The 21,845-nt window shown below is 40.4% G+C and overlaps 4 protein-coding genes and 1 long non-coding RNA gene across 17 annotated transcripts in view; 2 read left to right on the plus strand and 3 right to left on the minus strand.

Moving 5' to 3' along the window:
• Window positions 1–2,226, minus strand: part of chd3 (chromodomain helicase DNA binding protein 3) — a 48,481-nt gene extending 46,255 nt beyond the window's left edge. For 3 of the 13 annotated variants that reach the window (XM_016671048.1, XM_016671050.1, XM_016671049.1), the window contains exon 1: window positions 1,492–2,225. In XM_016671048.1, the coding sequence (XP_016526534.1) occupies window positions 1,492–1,663 (172 nt within the window). In that variant the 5' untranslated portion in view covers window positions 1,664–2,225. Of the gene's footprint in view, window positions 1–1,491 lie in introns of all 13 variants that reach the window. The other 10 variants (XM_016671051.1, XM_016671055.1, XM_007551366.2 and 7 more) reach the window with 7 other exon arrangements.
• LOC107836135 (uncharacterized) lies at window positions 2–5,665 on the plus strand. The gene is made up of 2 exons (XR_001661988.1): window positions 2–1,126; window positions 3,247–5,665. It is a non-coding gene; the product is annotated as an uncharacterized LOC107836135 (long non-coding RNA).
• A 1,230-nt stretch (window positions 5,666–6,895) lies between these two features.
• naa38 (N-alpha-acetyltransferase 38, NatC auxiliary subunit) lies at window positions 6,896–9,909 on the plus strand. Its single transcript, XM_007551367.2, has 3 exons — window positions 6,896–7,002; window positions 7,875–8,049; window positions 8,728–9,909. The coding sequence occupies exons 1-3, from the start codon at window positions 6,973–6,975 to the stop codon at window positions 8,850–8,852; spliced, it is 330 nt and encodes a 109-aa protein (XP_007551429.1). The 5' UTR covers window positions 6,896–6,972; the 3' UTR covers window positions 8,853–9,909.
• A 30-nt stretch (window positions 9,910–9,939) lies between these two features.
• dnajc3b (DnaJ (Hsp40) homolog, subfamily C, member 3b) lies at window positions 9,940–17,722 on the minus strand. Its single transcript, XM_007551368.2, has 12 exons — window positions 17,257–17,722; window positions 15,830–15,940; window positions 15,517–15,641; window positions 15,360–15,434; window positions 14,483–14,626; window positions 14,095–14,276; window positions 13,859–13,978; window positions 13,436–13,541; window positions 13,216–13,336; window positions 12,359–12,491; window positions 12,084–12,232; window positions 9,940–10,786 (listed from the first exon to the last, which is right to left on the minus strand). Exons 1-12 carry the CDS (start codon window positions 17,342–17,344, stop codon window positions 10,638–10,640), a joined length of 1,503 nt encoding a protein of 500 aa, XP_007551430.1. The 5' UTR covers window positions 17,345–17,722; the 3' UTR covers window positions 9,940–10,637.
• A 595-nt stretch (window positions 17,723–18,317) lies between these two features.
• cldn15a (claudin 15a) lies at window positions 18,318–21,795 on the minus strand. Its single transcript, XM_007551370.2, has 5 exons — window positions 21,383–21,795; window positions 20,964–21,128; window positions 20,654–20,735; window positions 20,457–20,564; window positions 18,318–18,936 (listed from the first exon to the last, which is right to left on the minus strand). Exons 1-5 carry the CDS (start codon window positions 21,597–21,599, stop codon window positions 18,843–18,845), a joined length of 666 nt encoding a protein of 221 aa, XP_007551432.1. The 5' UTR covers window positions 21,600–21,795; the 3' UTR covers window positions 18,318–18,842.
• Window positions 21,796–21,845: the final 50 nt, after the last annotated feature.

Here is a 21,845-nt window from a genome sequence, read left to right on the forward strand (position 1 = left end):
ATAAGCTAGGTCCGTCAGATTTTATTGTGTGCCCGCCTTTGTTGGTGCGCAGCAGCAACAACAGCTTCCCTCCACCTCCTCCTCACTCCGGAGCCTCCGTGATTCCCGCCTAGCCGTGCAATAGTGCGGTCCGCCGACGAAACGCCGGGGGGCGGCCGCTGCACGCACGCAGGGCTCGGTGATTCACAGAGGCCCACCAGTGCAATGAACTGGAACGACTCCTGCAATTCCCAATGGAGATCTGGGGGTAGCGGTGGTGGAGAAGAGGGGACCGAGACCACCGCTGTGGCCGCTGAGAGAGGTCGCCAGTGGGTTAAAGTCCTCGACACAAACACTCATTTATCCGTCTGGCACGGTTCCGCGGCGATAAAGACAAAGCAATGGAGGACTGCTCCGTTATGTTCATTCATGAAATTAGAACCATCCGAGCTTGCCAAAACGGCAACATTTGCTCTCTTTTTTTTAACATCCAATAACGTGTTAATACAAATAATATAATACATTTTCATACGGAGTTTAACAATTAGCTCACCTTAATTAATTATTTAAAGCAAATATGTATCTTTGTTCCCTTTACCGTTACAGGCTGGCCAGCCGACCGTTAGTTCACGTTCAGTGCAAAGTGCAAGTTCACTGCCAGGAGAAACTTCCAGAATAATCACGTTCAGCTAGTCAATCACAGAAGCTAAAGCCACACTGTCGTTCAATCTAACGTCTAATAAAGTCGCCATTAAGTTGTGTTAAACAGAATTGGACAGGCATTTACAAGAAAGCCTCGTTTCGACCTGTATGTCAGAGGACGAGACGACACAAATACTGTGGGGCATAGTTTCTGCCTCGTTTGACTGCACTGCGAAACCAGCTCCTCGGGTATCAAATACATGTAGCCTCCGGCGGGGGAGTCCATGTTTGTTTTGTTTTTGAAGCAGCTTTTCTACACCTTCGGGGCGACCTTATTACCCTGCGGTTGCCCGGCGTCTTCATTTGCATGTGTCCCCCTGTCATGTCAGGGAGCTGCTGTCACAGCAAAGAGGTGGGGTGGGGGGATTTAACTGCAACTTTCTGGAGGATGGCTCTGCGGGCTCGCTGTGGCGAGTTTGGCTAAACTTTGCAGGGAGGTGAAGAGGTGAGAAGGAGGAAGTGGAGGGAGCGAACCGGGGGTTTGTCATCCCTTCTACTTTATATTTAGCTGCAAACATGGCACCCAATTCACATTTAGGTTCTGCAAACTATTTCGTGTTGCGTTTTTTGTGTGCGCGCGCACCCGAGCTACTCTACTGTACAGTCCAGGACATGGATAGAGATAGCTCAGATAGCAAGGCTACTTCTGTAATTAAATAAAAAAAAAAACAACAATCTTAAGCCATTAAAGTGAGTTTTATTATTTCGTGTGATGTTTTTCGCGCGTTCCCGACCGCGACCTGTCCGCCTGTTTTTTTCCTCCCTTTCTTCTTCTTCTTCTTTTTCGTTTTAGCAGCTAGTCTATCGTACCTGGCGCGGCTGGTGGTGTTGCAGTTTCCCGAGGCGCCGCCGGCGAGTTTATGTCGCTTGCGTTCTCGTCCAGCTCTCCGTCGTCCTCGTCGTCTTCTTCATCAAAATCTCCTCCCTCGGAATTAACCACCATGCCCTCGTCTTCCTCGCAGGAGCGGAGAGGAGAGGACATTATTATATTCCTGCTGTCATTGGCGGCTCCGTCCTTGTGTTCAGTGTTTAAAAAAAAATAAAACACAAAACAACGAAGCTGTAATTCTTGCAGCGGATGGAGTGTTATATATTTAATATTCAAATCGGCACGGGAGAAAAGTAGGGGGGCGTTTTGGAATATTTTACACTAAGGCAGAGCAACAAAGATGGCCGCCCTCTTATATTTATTTTTTAACAACCCCCCCAATAAGAAAAAAATCCCCTTACATAAAAAATGGCTGACTATATTATTTCAGAACGCACCCCCTCCCTTTTTCTCTGTCTCTCTCTCTCCGTCTCTCTCCCTGTGCGCGCCCCCCTCCCTCGTTAAAAACGTACACATTGTTACAAGGAAAAAAGGGGTGTGTGAGTGCATGTAAGTTACATTGTTACTTGTTTGTTTCTTCTCGGTCTGCCCCCCCCCCTCCAATTTTTCTCCCTCTCTTTCTCTCTCCCAAGTCCGGATCAGTCACGAATCCGGATCTGTCAGTGTCACTGCCAAGATCACACACACTGTCTGCAATGCAGAGCCCGACACAAATATATCAAGTATATTCTCCTGAGCCCCCCTACCACCGCTGGATATAATAAAATATATTTTGGAGCAGCGGTGTTTGTGCGTGTGCGCGCTCACGAGTCTGTGAGTGAGTGCTGGGGAGGGATCCAGAGCTAGAGAGAGAGAGAGAAAGGGGGGCGGGAGAGAGAGAGAAAGGGGGGATGAGGGGGACGGGGGGGTTGGGAAAAAAAATCTGCCGCAGCCATGCCCAGCCTTACATCAGATTGTATTGCTTAAAAATTAACTACTTGTGGTGGGGATTGAAGTGTTTTGGTGAAATGCAAAACTATGTTTCCACTCCGACACACGGCCGCAGTGAGCGTGGCAGAGCGCTAAAACGTGAGAGTGGACGTCGTGCAGAGGTTTGAAACAGGCGCAGAGATGGTTTCTGAGCTGTAAATCTGAGCGCTCATTAGCAGCGGGATGTGTCAGCTGGATGGCAGTAAGGCCATGGGAATCCCTCCCCAGACAGCCCCCCTCAGTGGCGGCGACTGCTGCTGCCGCCGCTCAGGGCACTTTCTTTTTTTTTCTTTTGTTTTTTGTACTAAATTGTTATTTTTGACCGCCTTTGTGCACTCAAGTACAGTCAGCATGAAAAAAAAAACATATTTGGATGTTAAACGTCTCTTTAACCTCTTCAAGTTACATGAAGCGTGAAGCATTGGGTTTTACTGAGATTTTATGAGACCAACACAAAGAAGGGAATTACATGGAAAATTTCTTACAAAAAAAAATGCTTACAAAGAAATATCTGAAAAGTGTGGTGTACATTTAAATAGGGTTAGTACACCCCTTGTAAATGATGATCTCCTGCTAAAAACACAAAGATGAGAATTTAAAACTATGAGGCTTTTTCTGTTTTTTTTTTAAAGAAAAAAAAGTAGAAGAAAAAACCTGAGAAACAATAACTGAGTGTCTTCAGTCAGAGGCTTCTTAAAATTTGTTGTAATACAGGCGGCTACAGGAGATCTTTCCTGAATTTGAACTAATTATGTGTTTGTTTCCAGGTGAATGTTTGGGCCAGACCTCATCACATCGTTCCATAACACATGACAAAAATCACAGCAGTGGGACGCCTCAAAGGTCACCTTAGGGTCACGCAATTTACATTTCATAAAAACAAAAGAAGCCATTTCATTTAAACAAGTAAAACAACGCCGAGGCGGTGACCCCATCTATGACCTTTTTCGCATCCTTCACTCCTCTTCCCAGGTCAGCTGCTGAGGCGCCGACACCCAGAAGACAACCCGCTGATCACTTCCGCCTCGTCTGCTGCAACAGGTGCCTGAGCCGCTCCGGCTCGGCTCGGCTCCTGCGAATGAGAGAGGAGGAATTTTTCAGTGCCCCGATCCAAACCCAACATCTGCCAAGGCGGCGAGAGACGGTGCACGGCGAGAGACACTGGGTAGAGCGGAGTATGTGCGACGAGGAAGATTGTGTGTCTGGAGCCCACCCTCACCCCCTCCCCGCTGCCTCACACTCTGAGGCCCTGGCCACCGAGGTGTCAGCGGGTGCCAGACTGAAAGGCTGGCGAGACGACCTCATTTATTGTGCAGCTTGTACGCCCTCAACCCACATTATCTGCAGTCATAACTGTGCGTGTGTCTCACTGTGTGACTGCAAGATGAAAAGGGGAGGTTGAAGCCAGCCAGGAACCCCCACCCTCCACCCCTACCTCCTTCACAGACAGAATTTGGACTGCTGTGCCGAGATTACCCAGTAGCCTCCCTCCTCCTCCTCCTTCCCCAAAGCCTCCCGTGTCCGTTTGGCAGGAAGACGTGTCAGGGATAAGAGAGAGAAAGTGCCTCCCCTGGGTGCTGTGCTCCAGCTAACCCAGATTTTATGCAGTGTGACACAGAGGAAGACACCAGCTCCTGTGCCGCGCTCAGAGCTGGCTGTCTGAACCTGGGCGGCCCCGCGAGCTGAAACAGCTTAAATAACAGCCAAGGCAGAGCAAGTCAGAGCAGGAGCTCAGAGAAGAGTCCATTACTACCTGAATTCGTTTCGGGTGAGGCAAGTCCCACTCTCAACGAAGGTTTACGTAAAAAGGAGTTCTTCCAAATTATAGCCAGTTTGTTAGTTTTGGTTGTGATTTTTTTTTTTTCTTGTCAAGTCTTTAAAGAGATTTAGAAGAGGTTAAATCTGTGCTTTACTTGATTTATAGATTTTGCTTTTGGTGTGTTTCCATTCTCATTTCTACAATAGACAGGGGACAGTATCGGCGTGATAATTATAACGGAAACTATTACATTTTTAGATAATTTTTTCTTATTTTCTTTAAAGAACTTTCATAGCTTCCCTTAGTATTTGGTAATATTAAACAGTAGGACTTGGCTTGATGATTTTAGGTGTTCAAATTTAGGCCCATTCCTGCTGTCAGAACCGTTGTAAGTGGGTCAGGTTTGTGGGCCGCCTCGCTCGTGCACCTTCTCAGCTCTGCACACAAATTTTCCAAATTTCTGAAATCAGGGCTTTATGAACTGTAGTGTTCTTAAGCTACTTTGGAATTATTTGGCTTTCAATTCAAAAGACCTGTTTGTGCCCAGGCTTTAACTTCCAAGTTAACATCTCGAAATGCTGCTGCCATATTTCCATGCGATGCTTGTTACCCATCATGCCATCTGCTTTGTGCACCAGCAAAAATAGATATCAGCAGCAAAACTCCCCATACAATGACGCTGCCACGCCTTCACAGTCGACACATTTCACTTTCAGCGTCATTAGAAAAATTGACAACTCTCCATATATAAAGGTATTTGTACTTGAGTCCATTTGTAAACTGTGTGTTGTTGTTTTTTTAAATTATATTTATGTTGCTTTTGGAATAATGGATTCTTCCTCTCTGCTTGGCCTTTTAGCCCATGCAGTTACATGACTCATTTCCTTGTGGATAATAATACTTTCACTCAGTATTTTTACAAGATATCTTCCTTTTATTCTGGGGTTGATGCATTTCATGTTAAAACATGTTTATAAATCCATGACGCACAACCTGATGGCTGGAAATTTCCCTCCTGTTTGTACATATATTTGTAGTTAATAGCAGAGTAACATGGCACCTTCAGACATCTAGAACTGGTAGGCAATGACCAACCAGACTTGATAAGGACCATAATTCTCTTCCTGATGTCTGTTGATATTTTTTTTGTATCAAAAGCTGATTAGAATTCACAAAATGTTCTTCTTTTGAACTCAAATGGTGTGAATTATTCCATCAGAAGCTTACAATGTCACGAGATCATCACTGGCAAACAGTAATTGTGTATGTAAATTTTTAAATTTAAACAGAGTAGTAAAATATTCTGATTTTTTCCCCCTATAATTCTGGCATTTGGTAAATAAAAATAATTCTGTCACTCTTTACTAACCTGATTTGATTACATGTCAGACTTTGACAATATTAACAAAAAAAGACTTCAAAACAAACTAATATTTGTTGTGTTTGTCAAAAATGATTTTTGCTTTTTATGTTGTTTCTTTCATATAACTGAGGTTAAATAGTGTTTTTCGGGAAGAAAGCAATGTTTATGGATTGAAATGGCTTTAAACTTAAGGAATATTTTTTCAAAACAGAATAAATAATAATCTAATTGTCATCATAACTCATTTCAGCAACACTATAATATTTAAACAAAACACTCCTCTACTTGTTGTCAGCTTTTGTGTGCAAACAGTGCAGAATCAAGCAGTGAGGACTTAGTGGTCTAACTTTAACAAAAGTTATTTATTTGTAATATTTGTCAGAGTTTTATTTGTACATTTACAGTGTTTTTTTTTATTTATTTATTGTTTTTTTTTAGCCTGTGTTTGTTATGATGTAAAGCACTTTAAAATGCCTTGTTGCTAAAATTTGATTTGATTTGATTTGATTTGATTTAGCCTAGTACTCTGAAGAAAAAAAAATGTCGGGGGTTTTAAAAACGAACTTGTCCATCTCCATTCTGACTCAGTTGGACGTTTCAATATGGGTCCAGAGCGCTGTTAACTTGTGTTAGTGGCATTAGTACGCCCCCTAGAGGAACCTCTTAAAAAGGGATATTTATCACACCGTTTTATTTTTGTAAAGAAATCTAAGAGATTTGCTTTAATAAATCAATAGCCCTGATTTCTAAAATACATACAAAAAAATCTAATTAATTTGTATATTCATTAATAAGTTTTATTCTTAATTATAAATTCAAACAATAATCTTCCTGTACTGGTATGGACTCACCATGTGGAAAAAACATGAAAATTACTAAATACTAACCAAATATATTTTTAATTAAAACAAGAATTGAACTTTAGTATCAACCTTTTTGAATTATGTATGTATACAATTATTATTAAGAAACGACAGTAAATGACTTCCTCATTTGAGCCCTCTTGTTTTCCCTGTCTGAATGACAGTGATGGTTTTATTTGACTTCCCTGTGAGTAAATCCAAAAGAAAATCCATGTTATTGTTTCAGCTGGCAGCTCTCCTGACAAAGCTTTATTTCCTGTCAACCAGCCAGGTGTGACGATGAGCCCCGTTTTTTAGAGCGGAGGTATTTGCTTTAAGAGTCTGGAAAAGTGTGGAATTGTTTTTGAAGATTTTATTGCCTGCCACACGGTCATAAAAACCGAACTTGTAAACTTTAATCTGAAAAACCCTTTTTTTTAAAAATACTAAGCGCTGCTACGATTTCCGGTTCCGCTTGTCCGCCCCCAGAGTTGCTCCCTAAGCAACAGCAGAAGGAAAATTGGACACAATGATTGAGGAAAATGGTCCTTCGGCACATGTATGTACAGCTGTAATATTTTCTTTAATATTCAACAGTTATTTTGTCTGATGCCAGTATGACAAATGGTAGAATAAAGCTTTTATATTAAATAAATGTAGCTTTATGAAGGCTTGAGGTGAAGCTAAACGTTAGCTTGTGGCTAACAGGTTAGCTTTTGTGTTCTCAGTTATATTTTTCTATGTTTAGATTTATTTAAACTGTCCAGCAGCAAAATACACCAAGTTCTATATGTCATAATGATTCCTGTAAAGTATTTCTGATTGTGAGCTGTTCCTGCTGAATGTAAACACTGAAGAGATCTGATTTGTTTTTGTTAATTATTAGATTAATGCCCTTTTCTGAAACTGTGATGGAAGAAGTATATTTTGTACACCATAAATGAGACATATAAGCCTTACTTACGATAAAACTACTATGTGTGTCTTCACAGCAGGTAGCAAAGTCATTAGAAACTCGTATTATGAGATTCTGCCTGAATCATTCGATGCTATCTACTAGTTATGAATACGGCAAAAAAAAAAAGACACTAATGCATAATTATGACATACTATCATGTTTCTAATTTACTACTTTATTGTGAGACACAGGGTTGTAATTATGGGAAGCTTTGTCAGTGGTGCAAGTTAGTATCCCACAATTATTAGATATTTAAGTTGAAAATACACAATACTAGCTTTTCTTTATGATTGTGAGATACTATCATTATAGTATAGTGTCTTGTAATAATGGGATAGCATAATTTATTTTTGATTTATTGTTACAAGATATGTCATAGTTATGATATACAAATTATTTGTGTTTTAATCACAGTAGGGGGAAATGATTTCACACAGAATCATCTGAATCAGTTTTTCCTTTGTCTCCTCCAGGAGCAACGTGAAGTGTCCTCCTCTTCCCAGGCCAGACAGAAACTTGAGGGGCTCCTAAACAAGAACATGAGGATCCGCATGACAGACGGACGGACACTGGTGGGTCTCTTTCTCTGCACAGATCGGGACTGCAATGTGATCCTGGGCTCGGCTCAGGAGTTCCTCAAATCCTCAGGTAGGAAAGGAGAAGGAGGGAAACACTGAATTATTATTTATTTATTTATGTCTCCTTTCTTTTTATTTTATATATATATTTTGTTTTGGTAAGGTGTCTTAAATGATTCACTTAACTGGATTGGTTCTAAACATTAATTATTAAGGTGAACTTGATCAAATTCTACCAAAAAATAATGAGAAATGGCAGAAATTAAATTTCTTGCTGAAATTCTATTGTTTTCTGTGAAGTTAATCTTTAACTTATACAATTTGCTTTGGGATTTTGAGGTTTTCCTGCTTCAAACTTAAACTTCTAGATATGGACCACAAATTTACATGAATAGTAGCTCTTAAAAGTGTATGTAAATACTTTAAAAAGAAATGTCTGCTCTTTTTTTTTTGGTGGGAGAACACGACTGAATGCTGCACAGTATAAAGACAAAATAACTATGAAGGCTGATTATGCCATAAAAAAACCCTAAAACAGCTGCCTTATTAATATTTTATGTCATCATCTCCTATTTCTACATTTTCAAGCAAACTCATTAATATGGGATGAGGAAATATGATGTTGAAAATTAAACATTAGTTTTTACTTCTCCTCAGTCAAGCTTGGCAAACCACTTACCTGATCGTAGCCGTTTTTCCTGCTTTGATGGAACTGAGTCCTGGTTTTATGTGGGTTTTCTGCTCTCAGACACTTTCTCCCAGGGTGAACCCAGAGTCCTGGGCCTGGCCATGATCCCCGGTCACCATGTGGTATCCATCGAGGTGGAGGCCGACAGCCTGGAGGACGCAGATGGGTTTGGAGCCAACCACTGACGAAGAGCTGTCCATTTCTTTTTTTTGTTTGTTTTTTTACTCGACATTCATGTGACTGTTTTCCTGTCGAGGCCTGTGTCTGGAAAAGATCGAACAGTTCTTGGAGGAGTTTTAACTGTTTTTGCAGCTGAAACGGAACCTCCGGGCCGGCGCTCTGGATTTATCCATTTCCCTGAGAATGAACGAAACCCGTTAGCAGCGAGCGGGCTGAATGCGTTTCCGACATGTTTCGTGGAAATATGTGGGATTCAAGTTTATGTATGTTGTTAGTGTTTTTAAAATAAATTGATCTGTTAGATCTTTTGTTTCTGATCCTAAATGCTGCAGTTTGTAAAACACAAAAAATTTAGAAACTGCAGAAAATGACAAAAAAAAAAAAGAAATTGCATATAAAGCTCAAACTTTTGCTGTATAAGTCAAAAATTCCTCTAAAATTGAGTTTATCTGCAAACCACTGCTAGAGCAGAAATTATTTGCCACAGAGATCTAAATTCTACCCAAAAGCAGGAGGAATAATGACTTGGGTCTGGATGGTTTTCATCCTTTAATACATGTCAGCATGTCCACCGAGTCAATTTGGCAGCAGGAAGAAAAAGTTACGCCACAACCAGAAACCCTAAAAATAAAACAGAACCTTCTCATCTTTAAATACAAAGAGCTCCGTCACATTTTGGTTCACAAAATAAGCAGTTACAGTCACTCTGTCTTCAAGATGTCAGTAAGAAAATAACTTAAGTTTGTGCAAAAGAAAAACAACAAAAAAAAAGGCAAAACTACTAAGTACGTCTTCCGTGGCTGTAACACCAGAGCCTTACATACAAACAAATCCTGCAGCAATTTAGTTATGTGTTTTAGATAAATATTATCCAAATATTCTGGTTAAGATATTGAAATTCAAGCTTCAGCTGAGCAGTTGCTATTAATAAATGAGGCTCTCAGTCACTGAAGATGGATTCTCTATGAAAGGCTTTAAAAAAAAACAGCAACATTCCAGGAGAGGAGAGGCTGTGGAGTGTTTTCCCCCCCCAAACAGAGTGTAAAATCTCAAAAAAAAAAAAAAAAAAAAGAGGCTGTGGAGTGTTTTCCCCCCCCAAACAGAGTGTAAAATCTCAAAAAAAAAAAAAAAAGAAAGGCAAAGAGAAATACCAGATTCTGTCAGCTACTGCTTCCATTCATTATTTTTGCTGCTGTATATATATATATACACACACATAATTTTTCACTAAATAACCTTTAGAAACCGATTTCAGTTTAAATCAAAAACACACTGGTAGAAGATCCACAGGATTTCAGTGCGTTTCACCATTAATCCAAGAGCTCAACGAAAAGCTGTTGGTTTCAGAAACTAGAAAAAAAACGTCTCGATTCTCAGGTGTGGAGATGCTTCTGCAGTCAAGATCACTGGCTGGAGTTAGTAAAGCTGGGATTCCTTTGAAGAATACTGCGAGCGAGAATAAAAAGCGGCACGTTGACGTTCATCCTCCGCCACCACACGGTTCAAAGGTTGGCACAAAGAAAGAGAGAGAGAGAGGAGCAGAAACATCCACAGCTTTCATCCAGCACCTTTCAGTTTCTTAAAAAAAAAAAAAAAAGATTTGAGTTCTTTTTTTTTTAAAAAAAAAAGAAGAAAAAGCCTTCACTTTCTTCAACCACAGTTAAGTTCTCTTGTGGTTCCTTTTCTGAAAAAAACAACATGTTTATGTCTCTGAATAAACAGCGTCCAGGCTGATGCACAAATCCAGTGGAAGATCCGACACACGTCTGTCTAGAGTCCAGTCCTGCTCTCTAGTTGTACTCAAACTTGAAGTGGAAGTTGCCGCCGGACTCAAAGGGGTTGAAGTGGAACGGCCAGGCCCTCTGTCCGCCGCCACCGCCGCCCTGCTGGGTCTCTGGGTCCAGCGGATCCTCGCCTTCGTCGAACTTCTGCCTCATTTCTGGAAAGACGTCAGAATGAAGTTAGGAGTGGAAGAAGTTAGAAGTAACTCCAAGAAACAAAGAAAAATCAACTAGACTTTTTATTTTTTCCCCTTACAAATGATCTAAAAAGTGTGGCATGTGCTATAAACACTTCAACATATGGCTGGGAGATGAATCAATTTTATCGATTAATGAAATTTTTGACTTTTTTGGATCATTTTGCTGTCTCCCCCAATGCTGTGATTGGATTTCCATAGTTCAAGAGTGATGTCAGCAGGTCAAAGGTCAGCCATCTTGTTTGATAAGTGTGTGGTACAGCTTTGTTTATTTAGCCTCTGAGTTCAGGTCAACTTTAAGGGTCAAGATTTTTTTTTTTTTTTTTGCGGAAATAGTCGATGTTGCAGGGACACAGTTGAAATAAAATGAAAATAAAGTTTTAATATTGCCAGATTAAAGTCGTACAATTAGGAGAATTAAGTTTTAATTTCACGAGAACTCCAACACAAAAAAATTTAAATAAAAAAAAAAGAATTATTCAAGCTTTTTTCCTCATTAAATAACATTTATTTTAAGACCTTTCTTCTGGTAAAACTGCACCTTCACTCAAATAATGCTAAGACTATATTCTTATAATTAAACAAAACTTCTTGTCGTTTGGCCCTAACGTGCCGTTGTAAAAATCACAGAAGGGATGACTGAAATAAAAGCAACTTATTAAAAATGTTTTCCGTCAATTGTAATTTCAGCTATAAAAGAAGAAAGACTTAAAAAAAATCTATTAAAATGAGAAATGGGGAATCTGAGAATTTATTCTTAAGCCGTACTGCCCAGCCTGACCTCAGGTTGACTCTTGTTTTCTTTTGTCTACTATATTTGCATATGTGGAGATCAACGTTTTTGCCTGTTTGTCTTTGCAAAACAGCTGAAGTGCAGTGAGAGTTGACGAAGAGGATCTGTGATCGTTTCAAAATCTCTCAAATGGGCCTGAGGCCGTTAAGTCACCAGTTTCATCTCAGTATAAATCCAGCTGCTCTCTGAAGGCCTCAGAGGTTTGTTAGAGATCAGCTGGATTCATACCGACACTAAACCAGCAGGTAGAGATCCTCACTGTGGATTTCAGTTGTCTGCCTCCTTTGTGTTTTGTTGCTATGAAATTAACAACAAAATTAATTGTTGCCTCACAAAGCTGTGTACGGTATTTACAGGAAACCGGATTAGCTCGATTGTTTCCGTTTTTCCCTCCCTATTACAAGCTGCTTCCTGCTCCTACCACACACACACATACGTGTTGTGCGTGTAAAATCGGCTCCTGACCTGGGTCGGTAAGGACTTCTTTAGCCGAGGCGATGTCGATAAACTTCTTCTCCGCCTCTTTCTTGTCGGCTTCGGACTGGAAGTTGTCAGGGTGCCACTGCTGCGCCAACTTCCTGTACGCCTTGATGATCTCCTGCTTATTAGCGTTTCTGAGCACAGGAAGCACAGATGGTTTGTTTTTATTAAAAGAGCAGTACAGTCAATTTTAATTCCTAAAAAAAAAAAAAAAAGAGCTGGATAAAACTGTGCAGAATGGATCCAGATGGAAGCATCACCTGCCAACTCCCAGGATCTTGTAGTAATCTCTTTTACGGGAGAGTTTGAGCAGCTTCTGCGCTCGATCGAGACCTTCTTTGATGGTGTTGCTGTCGCCGTCGAACTCCCTCGCCTCCTGGTAGTCCTCAACAGCTAAAATAATAATAATAATAATAATAAAAAGGATAAATCTGAAGTAAAAAAAAGTGGGTTTGATAAATAAAGCTATAGTTTTACACCAATAACAGAATCAGCAGAAATGATCCTGCGTGGATGAAGATGAATCGAAGATGAAGGAGACATTTGTGTTTATTTTTATTTGTGTGCGTTTATATCGTTGTTGTTTGATCGGATCTCTACCCGACTCTCGTAAGACTCCGTCATACAGCAGCGACGGCGCTCAGTCATTTAAATGTTTTCCCCAGTTACCGTGTTCGTCACAACTTTACGTCAGGGTCTCATTAATTTGGTGTTTTGCTGACACTTTTTTTTTTCTGGGTAGGTTACTGAAACAAACCGTCAAGTTCAGTGAATTTCAAAAGCAAAATCAGGTCAGAGTTTCCATCCACTCCAGAAGCCTAATGGTAATTCAGTTAATCCGTTCTGGTTTTAATGTGTTTGGGATCACTGTTGAGTTGGAAAAGCAACATTTATCCAAACATTAGAGGGCTGTATGTATATATTTGAGCTTGTGTGAAACTCGTGCACTTAATTTCTGCTAGAAATTTACCGACGTCCTTTTGTTGAACATGAACATTTGCGCTAATGGCCGCCGTATGACTGGAACCAGATCCAGTTCCTCCGGCTTCTTTTAGTTGAACCAGTGGATCAAGTCAAATTAATGATCCCACTGCAGCAGTGGCGTCATCTTGTTTACCTTTCTCGTAGTCCTGGTTGAGGATGTAGGCCTCCGCTCGGTCTTTGAGGATGTTGGCGTTTCGAGGGTCCCTCTGGTGGGCCTCAGAGCAGACGTCTATGGCCTCGGTCGCTAGCTGGAGCTGCAACAGCGACAATAAATTGAGACAAAACCAAAGATGAAACTGGCCGTCTCTCAAGCTATTATAATCCTAAATTCGTAGAGGCGTTTTCTTTCTCACCTTCACAAGACAGAAGCAGATCCTCTCTTTTGCCAGGTTGGTGTAGAACTCGACGTTCGGCTCCGTCTTCATCACCGATTCAAATTTCTCAATCGCTTCTTGAAACCTGATTGTGGAGAAGACGGAGAACGTGAGCCGATGTCGGTTCAGTTGTTTCCTTATGAATAATATTGACTAATCAATATTATTCATTAGATTTTCTTCTTTTGGGAAATGGAAGAAGGAAAAACATGTTTTTCCCAAACTCAAAATCCACATATCCAGGTCTGGAAAACATTAAGAGCAAATTCCAGACTTTTAAAGAACGCGTGAAACCTGAAATCAGATCTCAGATGAAAATATCTAATAAAGTGTGGATCTTCAGCTTTTAAATATTCCATAAACGTTGCATAAATGTTTTAAAGGAATCATGAAGGCACCGACCTTTCCCCCTGGATCAGCTCCTCTGCAGAATCCAGCTGCTTGCTGAGCTTCTTCACCTGCTTGTAGTGGCTGAAACACTCCTTGTCGTCCTGGTCGAGCTTCAGACATTCCCTGATGTGGCTGGAGAGAAACAAAGCGACAGATGGGAGTGAAGGAATGGGAAGGCCAAACAAATTACCAGAGGCCACAGAAAAAGGAAGTGGCTCCGTTTCCGCGGCAGACGGCGCGGCGCTCACTTGAGGGAGTCGTGATGCTCTCCCAGGTTGTACAGCAGCCTGCTGAGCTTCAGGAAGGCTGCGCGGTTGTCGTTGCGCAGCCGGGCTGCGGGCGTGAGATCCTGGATGGCTTTCTGAGGATCCCCCATTCGCAAGTAACAATCTGCACGAAGCTCTCTCGACTCCGGATCCCAGGGAGAGATCTGAGACAGAAACGGACATCAGGAAATTTGACAAAAACAACAGGAATCCCAAAACTTAAAGGACTTCAAATCCTCGTTTTTTGTTTTTTCTTCAAATGATGAACATGTTTATGGGACTACTGCTGCCTGTAACTTTGTGGACTTCCTCTGCCGTGAATTGGCGCTAATATACAATAACGTTCGACAAATAATGCAGTCCATCGTACCTCTATGACCCTCTCCAAGGCGTTGATGGTGCCGCTGTAGTCGCCCTGGTGGTACGCAGTTTGGGCTTCTTCCTGGAAGACCTCCAGATCCCTCGCTTTCATCAGCTGCTCCTGAGCTTCTTTGTGGTCTCCAGAGCGCTGCAGCTGGGGGAAAAAAAAACAAACAAAAAAAACAAACAAGCAATGGGACTCAGTTTTCCTTTCACAAAGGTATTTCCCACAGAGTACAAACATTAACTGAAAATATTAAATTTAACCTGGATATCATTAGCTTAGCTATGCGAGTTCCTGTTTTGCCAACATCTGAGAGAAGTGGGGAGGTAACAGGTGATTATTTTAGTGAATCAAATATTCTGATGATTAATTGGCATATATATATATATATATATATATATACATTTTTTAAAAATGGTTTAAATTTCATCTGAGTGTGTTGTTTCAGCCAATGGGTGAGAGGAGTCTGTATACTCCAGTTAGCGATTAATCGATTAACCAAATTAGCTAATGATTATTTCAATAATCAATTAATCACGATTAATCTGGTTAATCATTTCAGTCCTAGTGAGAACATTGTTCAAAGTCATTTGCAGAATCCACAACAGATTAAATGCGATTAAAATCGTAGAAAAGTATAAAAACGGCGCAACATTTTCGCTAATTCAAGCGAATTCAAGCGAAAACTAACTAAATAAAGTGTATTTCTAGATTCTTGGTCAAAAGCATTAAAACCCTAAAACTGAAAGGTAAAAGTTTTTTTCCCCTAAAAATTTAATGTTTTTCCTAAAAGGTGGTTAAATAAAATAAATCTCTGGAAACTTTTTTTTCTTTTTTTTACTTTTTAAAATGAACCAAATAGCAGCATAAATATTAAACATACCACCATTCTAAAGTCCTCCCTGGCCTCCTGAGTGTTGCCCTGCTTCAGCAGGATGTTTCCCCGCTGCAACCGGGCCTGAAGCAGAAGTGAGATGGTATGAGAACGAACAGCGTAACGGCATTTTATAAAGCTTCATTGAGGTCCTTTAATGACTTACTGGCAGGAAGTCGGGCTTCAGCTGGATGGCCCGGGTCAGATCGGGCAGAGCGGACTTGGATCTTCCCATGGCCAGGAACACAGCAGCTCTCTTATAGTAGGTCAGGTAGTTCTCAGAGTCTCCCTCTGGAAAACAGCAGGGGAACTAACTTACAGCAGGGTCAAGTGTGAGACTAGAAAGTCATGCTAGATTCAAACCACAAAAAAAAAAAAAGTCTGTACGGGTAATTTTGTACCTCATAAGTATTAGAAAACCAGGTCAAAACAGAGCAGAGGCAGGGACGAATGTGGGGAAAGTGTTAGGATAATCTTACCCACGGCTGAGTGGTAGTGGGACAAGGCTTCAGCGAGCTGACCAGCCGCCAGAAGTTTGCGACCCATCTCCAAGTGGTGCTCGATCTCAGCGTGAGTCGCGCCCAGGACGCCTGTAACACAAAACGGAGCTTGAAATCCTGCTTGGAACTACAGCCAATCAGATGAAGGCAGCTTGTGTTGTAGCTCAATATGTCGGTTTAGAGGATTTTCACCTGTTCTCACACTTCTCTGATGACTAAGTGACTGAGTGGCACCTGTTGGGCCAACACGGCTTCCAGTCCAAGTACAAATAACTTAACTGAAACGTTAAACTTTCCAGCAAAATAGATATTAAAAAATTGCCCAATATTTGCACATTTTAATACAAAAAAAAAATATCTATTGATCTAACTGCTTATATTTGAAAACAGAAACAAAACAAATATTGCTAAAATTATACAACCCCTCAATTCTTACAGTAAAAATAACTTGATTATTTTCACACACACTTAAAAAGAAGGATATTAACCTATTAGCCTATTACAAACGCCTATTAAATTTACAGATGGCACTTTTTTAGTTTCCAAACCATAACTTTTCAGTTTTTTTCATGAGCAGATTTATTTCAAATGTGCATTACTTGCAAGTTAGAAAAGAATGCAGTAGCCTTCTTTGCACCAGCTTACCGGCAGTGTGCAGCACTACACAATCTGGTTACTTACCACGAAGGCACTTTCTCTATTATCTCATCAAGGAAACAGTATGCTGGAAAATTAATGTGGTTTTCAAATTGTAACTTTTAAAGAAAAAAAAATCTTGGTATATTTTGATACCAGTGTGCCTATTGAACACCTTTATATAGTTTAATTTTATCCTACACAACTGCAAAAATATTTAGGAAATTTGTGAAAATATCTTTATCACGACAAACAGATTTTTTTTCTCAATTTAAATAAATAAATAATAATAATAATAATAATAATAATAATAATAATTATAATTATAAAAGATTCTGACTAATTCCAGCGGGGTTTTTTAAAATAATGAGCGACAGAATCAAAAGAAACACAGGTCTTGTTACACATCAGTCAGGTTTTCATTTCCTTGTGTTTTACAAACGTTTAGTTTCGTTTTAAGGCTATGTTGCGTTTGCGGCCGCTGGCCAAAGAGTCTCTATCAGAATGTGAGCTGTTAAAGTTTCATCTAATGAAATAAAATATAACTGTCAGGTGGTAAATTATTTTTAAAAGCTACTAGACCCTGGGAGGTGTCTTCCAGCGACAGGACAAAACGTCCCTCTGTGGAAGAGACGTAAACTTTGGAGACTTGACTTTGTCATGTGCCAATAAGACTGTAACCTGCATAAATCTGCTGTGTTTGTATTTGTCAATGTGTTTTTTTTAATTATTGGTAATCCACCTGTTTGTAGCTCTAATAGCGGTCTTACCGTCCAGCTGGATGTCCAAGAGGACACAGAGCAGAGACAGGGAGCATAGCAGCCCGCTGGCCCCTCCTGTCCGCCAACACCACTCCATGTCTGGGTCTGCTCACACCGGGACACCGGAACAGACGGACTTCACGGCTCAGCTTGGGCTCAAGCTGCTCCTCTGGTTCATTGAGAACGACTGAACCCGTTCTGACAGACCGAGGAACTGCTCCTAAGGTGTATTTACGGTCCCGTCCCCACAGTCCTCCGGGCGGAACAGAGGAGAGCCACTGAAAGGTTCCTGAGCCGAAACAGATGTTTGACAGCAGCTCCAACCGACGACCACAAGACTTTACTTACAAGTAAACGAGCTTCTTCTAACCAGAGGACGGTGGAATCAAACCACTGACACTCTGTGTAATTTGTAAGCGATACCTTTCAGTCTGCTCTCGGCTTCGCTTTCCCTTTCTGGCCCACATTATTCTGATTGGTCCACATGGCTTCCATCCGGGTTCGTCTGTAGACGTGGACTGCTCTGATTGGACAGCCTATTTTAACACTGGTGGCACTCCTAGTATGTCTCATGCCACTGCTGGAGGCTCGACATGAGCTGTCGCCCTACAAAACTGAACGTCTGCCTGATAGTGATGGGAAAAATGATCCTTTCCCATTATCAACTTTCTTTGCAGGTCCATCTGAATACATTTAAATAAAATCAGCTTATTTCAGTATTTCAAAACCCAACCAACAACGGAATTTTAATACAGAAATGTCCATCTGCTAAAAAGTGTGTGGAAGTACTAACCAATACTTGGTTTTACATAAATACTGAATCAATGCAGTGTGGTTCTATGGTTCTGCCGAGGAGGCCGTTGGTTTAGGTGTTTCATTTCATCCTCTTCACAATACTAGATTCTCTGAGGATCAGGTCAGGTGAGCTTGGATCAAAGCAGGTATTGGTACATTTGGCGGTAAGGATAGATCCCAAAGATGGGAAATATATGGGAAAATATTTTTTATTAAAAAAGTATTAGAATTACAACATATTGTGATTACAAAACTATCAAGTCAAACTCCAGTTTTCACTTTTACACATATTTTATTGTCTTCAATAGTAAAAAAAAAAAAAAATACAATTGAAACAAAACAATTGTTGTCCATCCTCTCCTAACGGTACATTACAAAACTGTACAAAACAACACAAATAAAACCTGAATCATCTCTATTTTGACCGCATAAATATCTGTCCTTGTTTATGAAGATCAAGGCATGATTTATTATTGTTTTGGTAAATATCCACATGATTTCATCAGTGAAATACAAACAGAAATGGTAAAATGACTCAGTCTGTGTTGTGACGCAGAGAAAAACAAAAATAGCTCTGTACAGTGTTTATATCATCGGCCTTAGTAATGATTTATACAGGAAACTCATCAGCAATTGTGACTATATACATTACAGTTACTGCCAACAGTAAGCAAATGGTGCAAGTTCTCAGCCATGGACAACACGGCCAGCAGAAAGAGTAAAAAACAAAACAAAAAAAACCCAAATGATTTATGTACAAGAATAAAAAGTGAGAAGATGACAGAAAAGTGCCGTCCTGCTCAGACGTAAGCGTTTCGTCCATAAGTGCTGGTTGCGGCGCTCCTGCTGGGTGCAGCTCCAGAGTACGCTGTTCCTCTTTCATAACGTAAGGGGCTGCAAAAAAAAAAAAAAAACACACAGTTGATAGTTGAGAATTCATTGTAAGAAAATACATTTACACACTAGTTCTCTTTCTTCTTATTTTTAAATTATATTTTGATGCATCTACTAATGAAAGAGTTGGTCTTCTCTGGGTCTTAAAATAAAGGTAAATGCAAGCATAAATATAAACACGTTTACTGTTAATTTATCAGGAAGAAATCCAAAATGGCAAACTTTGGATTTCCTCTTATTTAGCTCTAAATAAGGTTTGGCATACAGTCAATTTCATGAGTGACTCTAAGATTGCATCATGTCCCGTGTCATCACTCTTCCACCACTGTGCCTGATTCTTTGCATCAAGCTTTGACCTGATGTGCTGTGCTTGGTGTTCTGCAAACAATGTGACGGGCATTATGGTCCATTCACATACAATTTTTCAAAATTAAGTTGTTTAATTATTTTGTTGATGATTACTGCATTAATTAATTTGCAATAGCAGAACCTGATTGTTACGTTCTAATTTGGATTCCAAAGGAAGCAAACTTTGTCAGCGTAAAATACAATGTTTTTGCCATCGAGGATTGAAATTTTCATACTTTAGGACATAATTTATTTTTTTAAATGCATTTATAACGTCCTGATAAAGTGAGCCTTCTAAAGTATTTGTAAACACTTTATTTTATATGATCCATACAGGCTGGTTGTCGCTCTGTTTTTATTGGAACACTAGATGGCGCTAAAGTCGAACTGTTTAAAACCTAGCGCACACTTGTATCTTTATTTTTCGCCTAAACTAGGAGTCTAGAGCTACTTAAGGCTCTTTTTCCACCTCGGAAACTTTACCAGTTTTTGGTATAATTTACCAAAAGTATAAAGAAATGAATCCTTTTCTTTTAAATAACAAGGTTACATTAAATGCTATATTTATCAGCTCATATGTCTGATTTGATGGTATGTGTAAAATTTCCATTGCAGATGGCACTAACGGTCGAAAGACACAAATAATGTTTTTTGGGAAGTCCAAAAAAACTAAAAACAAACAAACAAAAAAACAGTCACTCAAATAAAATCGATGTGATTTATTTAGGCTTGTTCTAGTATAAAAAGTGTTTGTTTTTTCAACAGTGAACACAATTTTAAAACTAAACTGTTTTTTAGAGCAGGATTAGTTATCTTTTTCTTAAGGGTCAAGGAGGACTTGTAGCTCTAGAAATTTTGCTTAGTGGGAAAAATGTTTTAAAAAATGGCTCTTTGGACCTAACAAGTTGCTGACCCCTGACCTCTTCCCACCTCAAGATAAAATCAGCCTACAGCGTTTCCAGTAGCTCTGATTGAATCTCATTTTTGGTTTTACTCTCAGAGTGTTTACAATGTTTCAGCCAGTTCACATGCTTCTCAGTGTACAGCATATTAAAGACTTTGATTAATTGCAGTTAATCAACAACCTGGCCTCGTCAAACTGTAACCGTGCATTTGACAGACAAATTTTCTCAGCTCTCTGAATATTAAACACAACATGGATGGGAACTCACTATTTTTCCTGCGTGCCCGCTTTGCAGGAGCAGGAGAGACAGACTCCTCCGGCGATGGCGAGCACTGCCGAGCACCAGCCGATGTAAAGTCCTTCTCCTATTTCATACCTGAGACGGAGAGACAAACGGTCAGCTGACGTCTTACTTGAAGCTCTGCTGCTGTGCAACTTTAAAGCAGCTTTACTGCTGCGTCTTACTTGGTTCCCGGAAAGAAGGGGTCAAAGAAGTCCTGGGTGATGTTGAAGGCGTACCACGACACCGAGATCATGGTGCAAAGACCTTTTGATAGAAATAAAAATGCTAGAAAGCTGCCAGTCCGCTTGACCTGGTTCTTTAAGGAACCCAGTGAAAACTTTATGGAGGAATGATTTAAATGTGCAATAAAACCATATCATGATTTACTGTCCCTCTATTGAAGTTTCTTCATCTTTTTATAGAGCAGAGCATCGGCAAGTCGTAATTATCAGCAAGCTTCCCCGATGGACGCTCTTGAATCTGTTTTCTTACCTTGCAGGATGAAGAGAACCCCGGCGGTGCCTGCGATCCTCCCTTTGAGAACGTAGTTTTCTCCTCCCGCTTTTGAACACTTGATTCCGATCAGGGCCCCCACCAGGCCGAAGGTGCCCAACAGTATGGATGTGATCATCAGGGCACGGGAGGCCTGGATGTAACCTGGAGGAATAAACCAGGAAAAAAAAGAACAAATTAAAGCCCTTATCTGTGGCGGCAGAGGAAAGTTTATAGTTTCCTCAGACCTATAAAATCTTCTTCTTATCGTCTAACCTCCACATTGCATTATATAAATCTTTTTTATAGATCCTTCAAGATAAAGTCCCTGGTAATTTGAGTTAGTAGAATAAATATATATTTATATATAAAGCCTCTTGTTACAATCTTTTGTTGTAGATTTTTTTTTTTAAACCTACCATTCAAAGCAAGCAGTGATGGGAACTCCCTGCAGTTGTGGACCCCGGTTGAGTCCGTGGCGCAGGACATCCACAGGTTCTCGTAGATGGTGGAGGTGGTGATGACGTTCCCGTCCACGCTGGACACCTTCCAGTAACGATTCGGCAGCGCGACCCCGACCATTATCCATCCGATGAACCCCAGGATCAAAGCCACTACTTCCACAATTGGATCCATGACCGTTTCTTCAGTCCAGCTCTCAGATAATCAAACAAAAATGATAGAATACCCAGATCCAAATCTGTTTGTTTTTTCCTTTCTCTTTTTGGTTAATTTTGCAAAAAAAAAAAAATTAGCTCCAAAAGCGAGACCCTCCGTTGAGTCGACGATAGCCTCTGAAATGTGTCTGGATCCTCAGATATGTATAATCATTTATATGACTGGCGGTTTCTCCTCCCACTATCCTCTGTCTTACTCTCTCCC

Source organism: Poecilia formosa, unplaced genomic scaffold, assembly GCF_000485575.1.
Source record: "Poecilia formosa unplaced genomic scaffold, Poecilia_formosa-5.1.2 Scaffold41, whole genome shotgun sequence".
Classification (NCBI taxonomy): Eukaryota; Metazoa; Chordata; class Actinopteri; order Cyprinodontiformes; family Poeciliidae; genus Poecilia; species Poecilia formosa.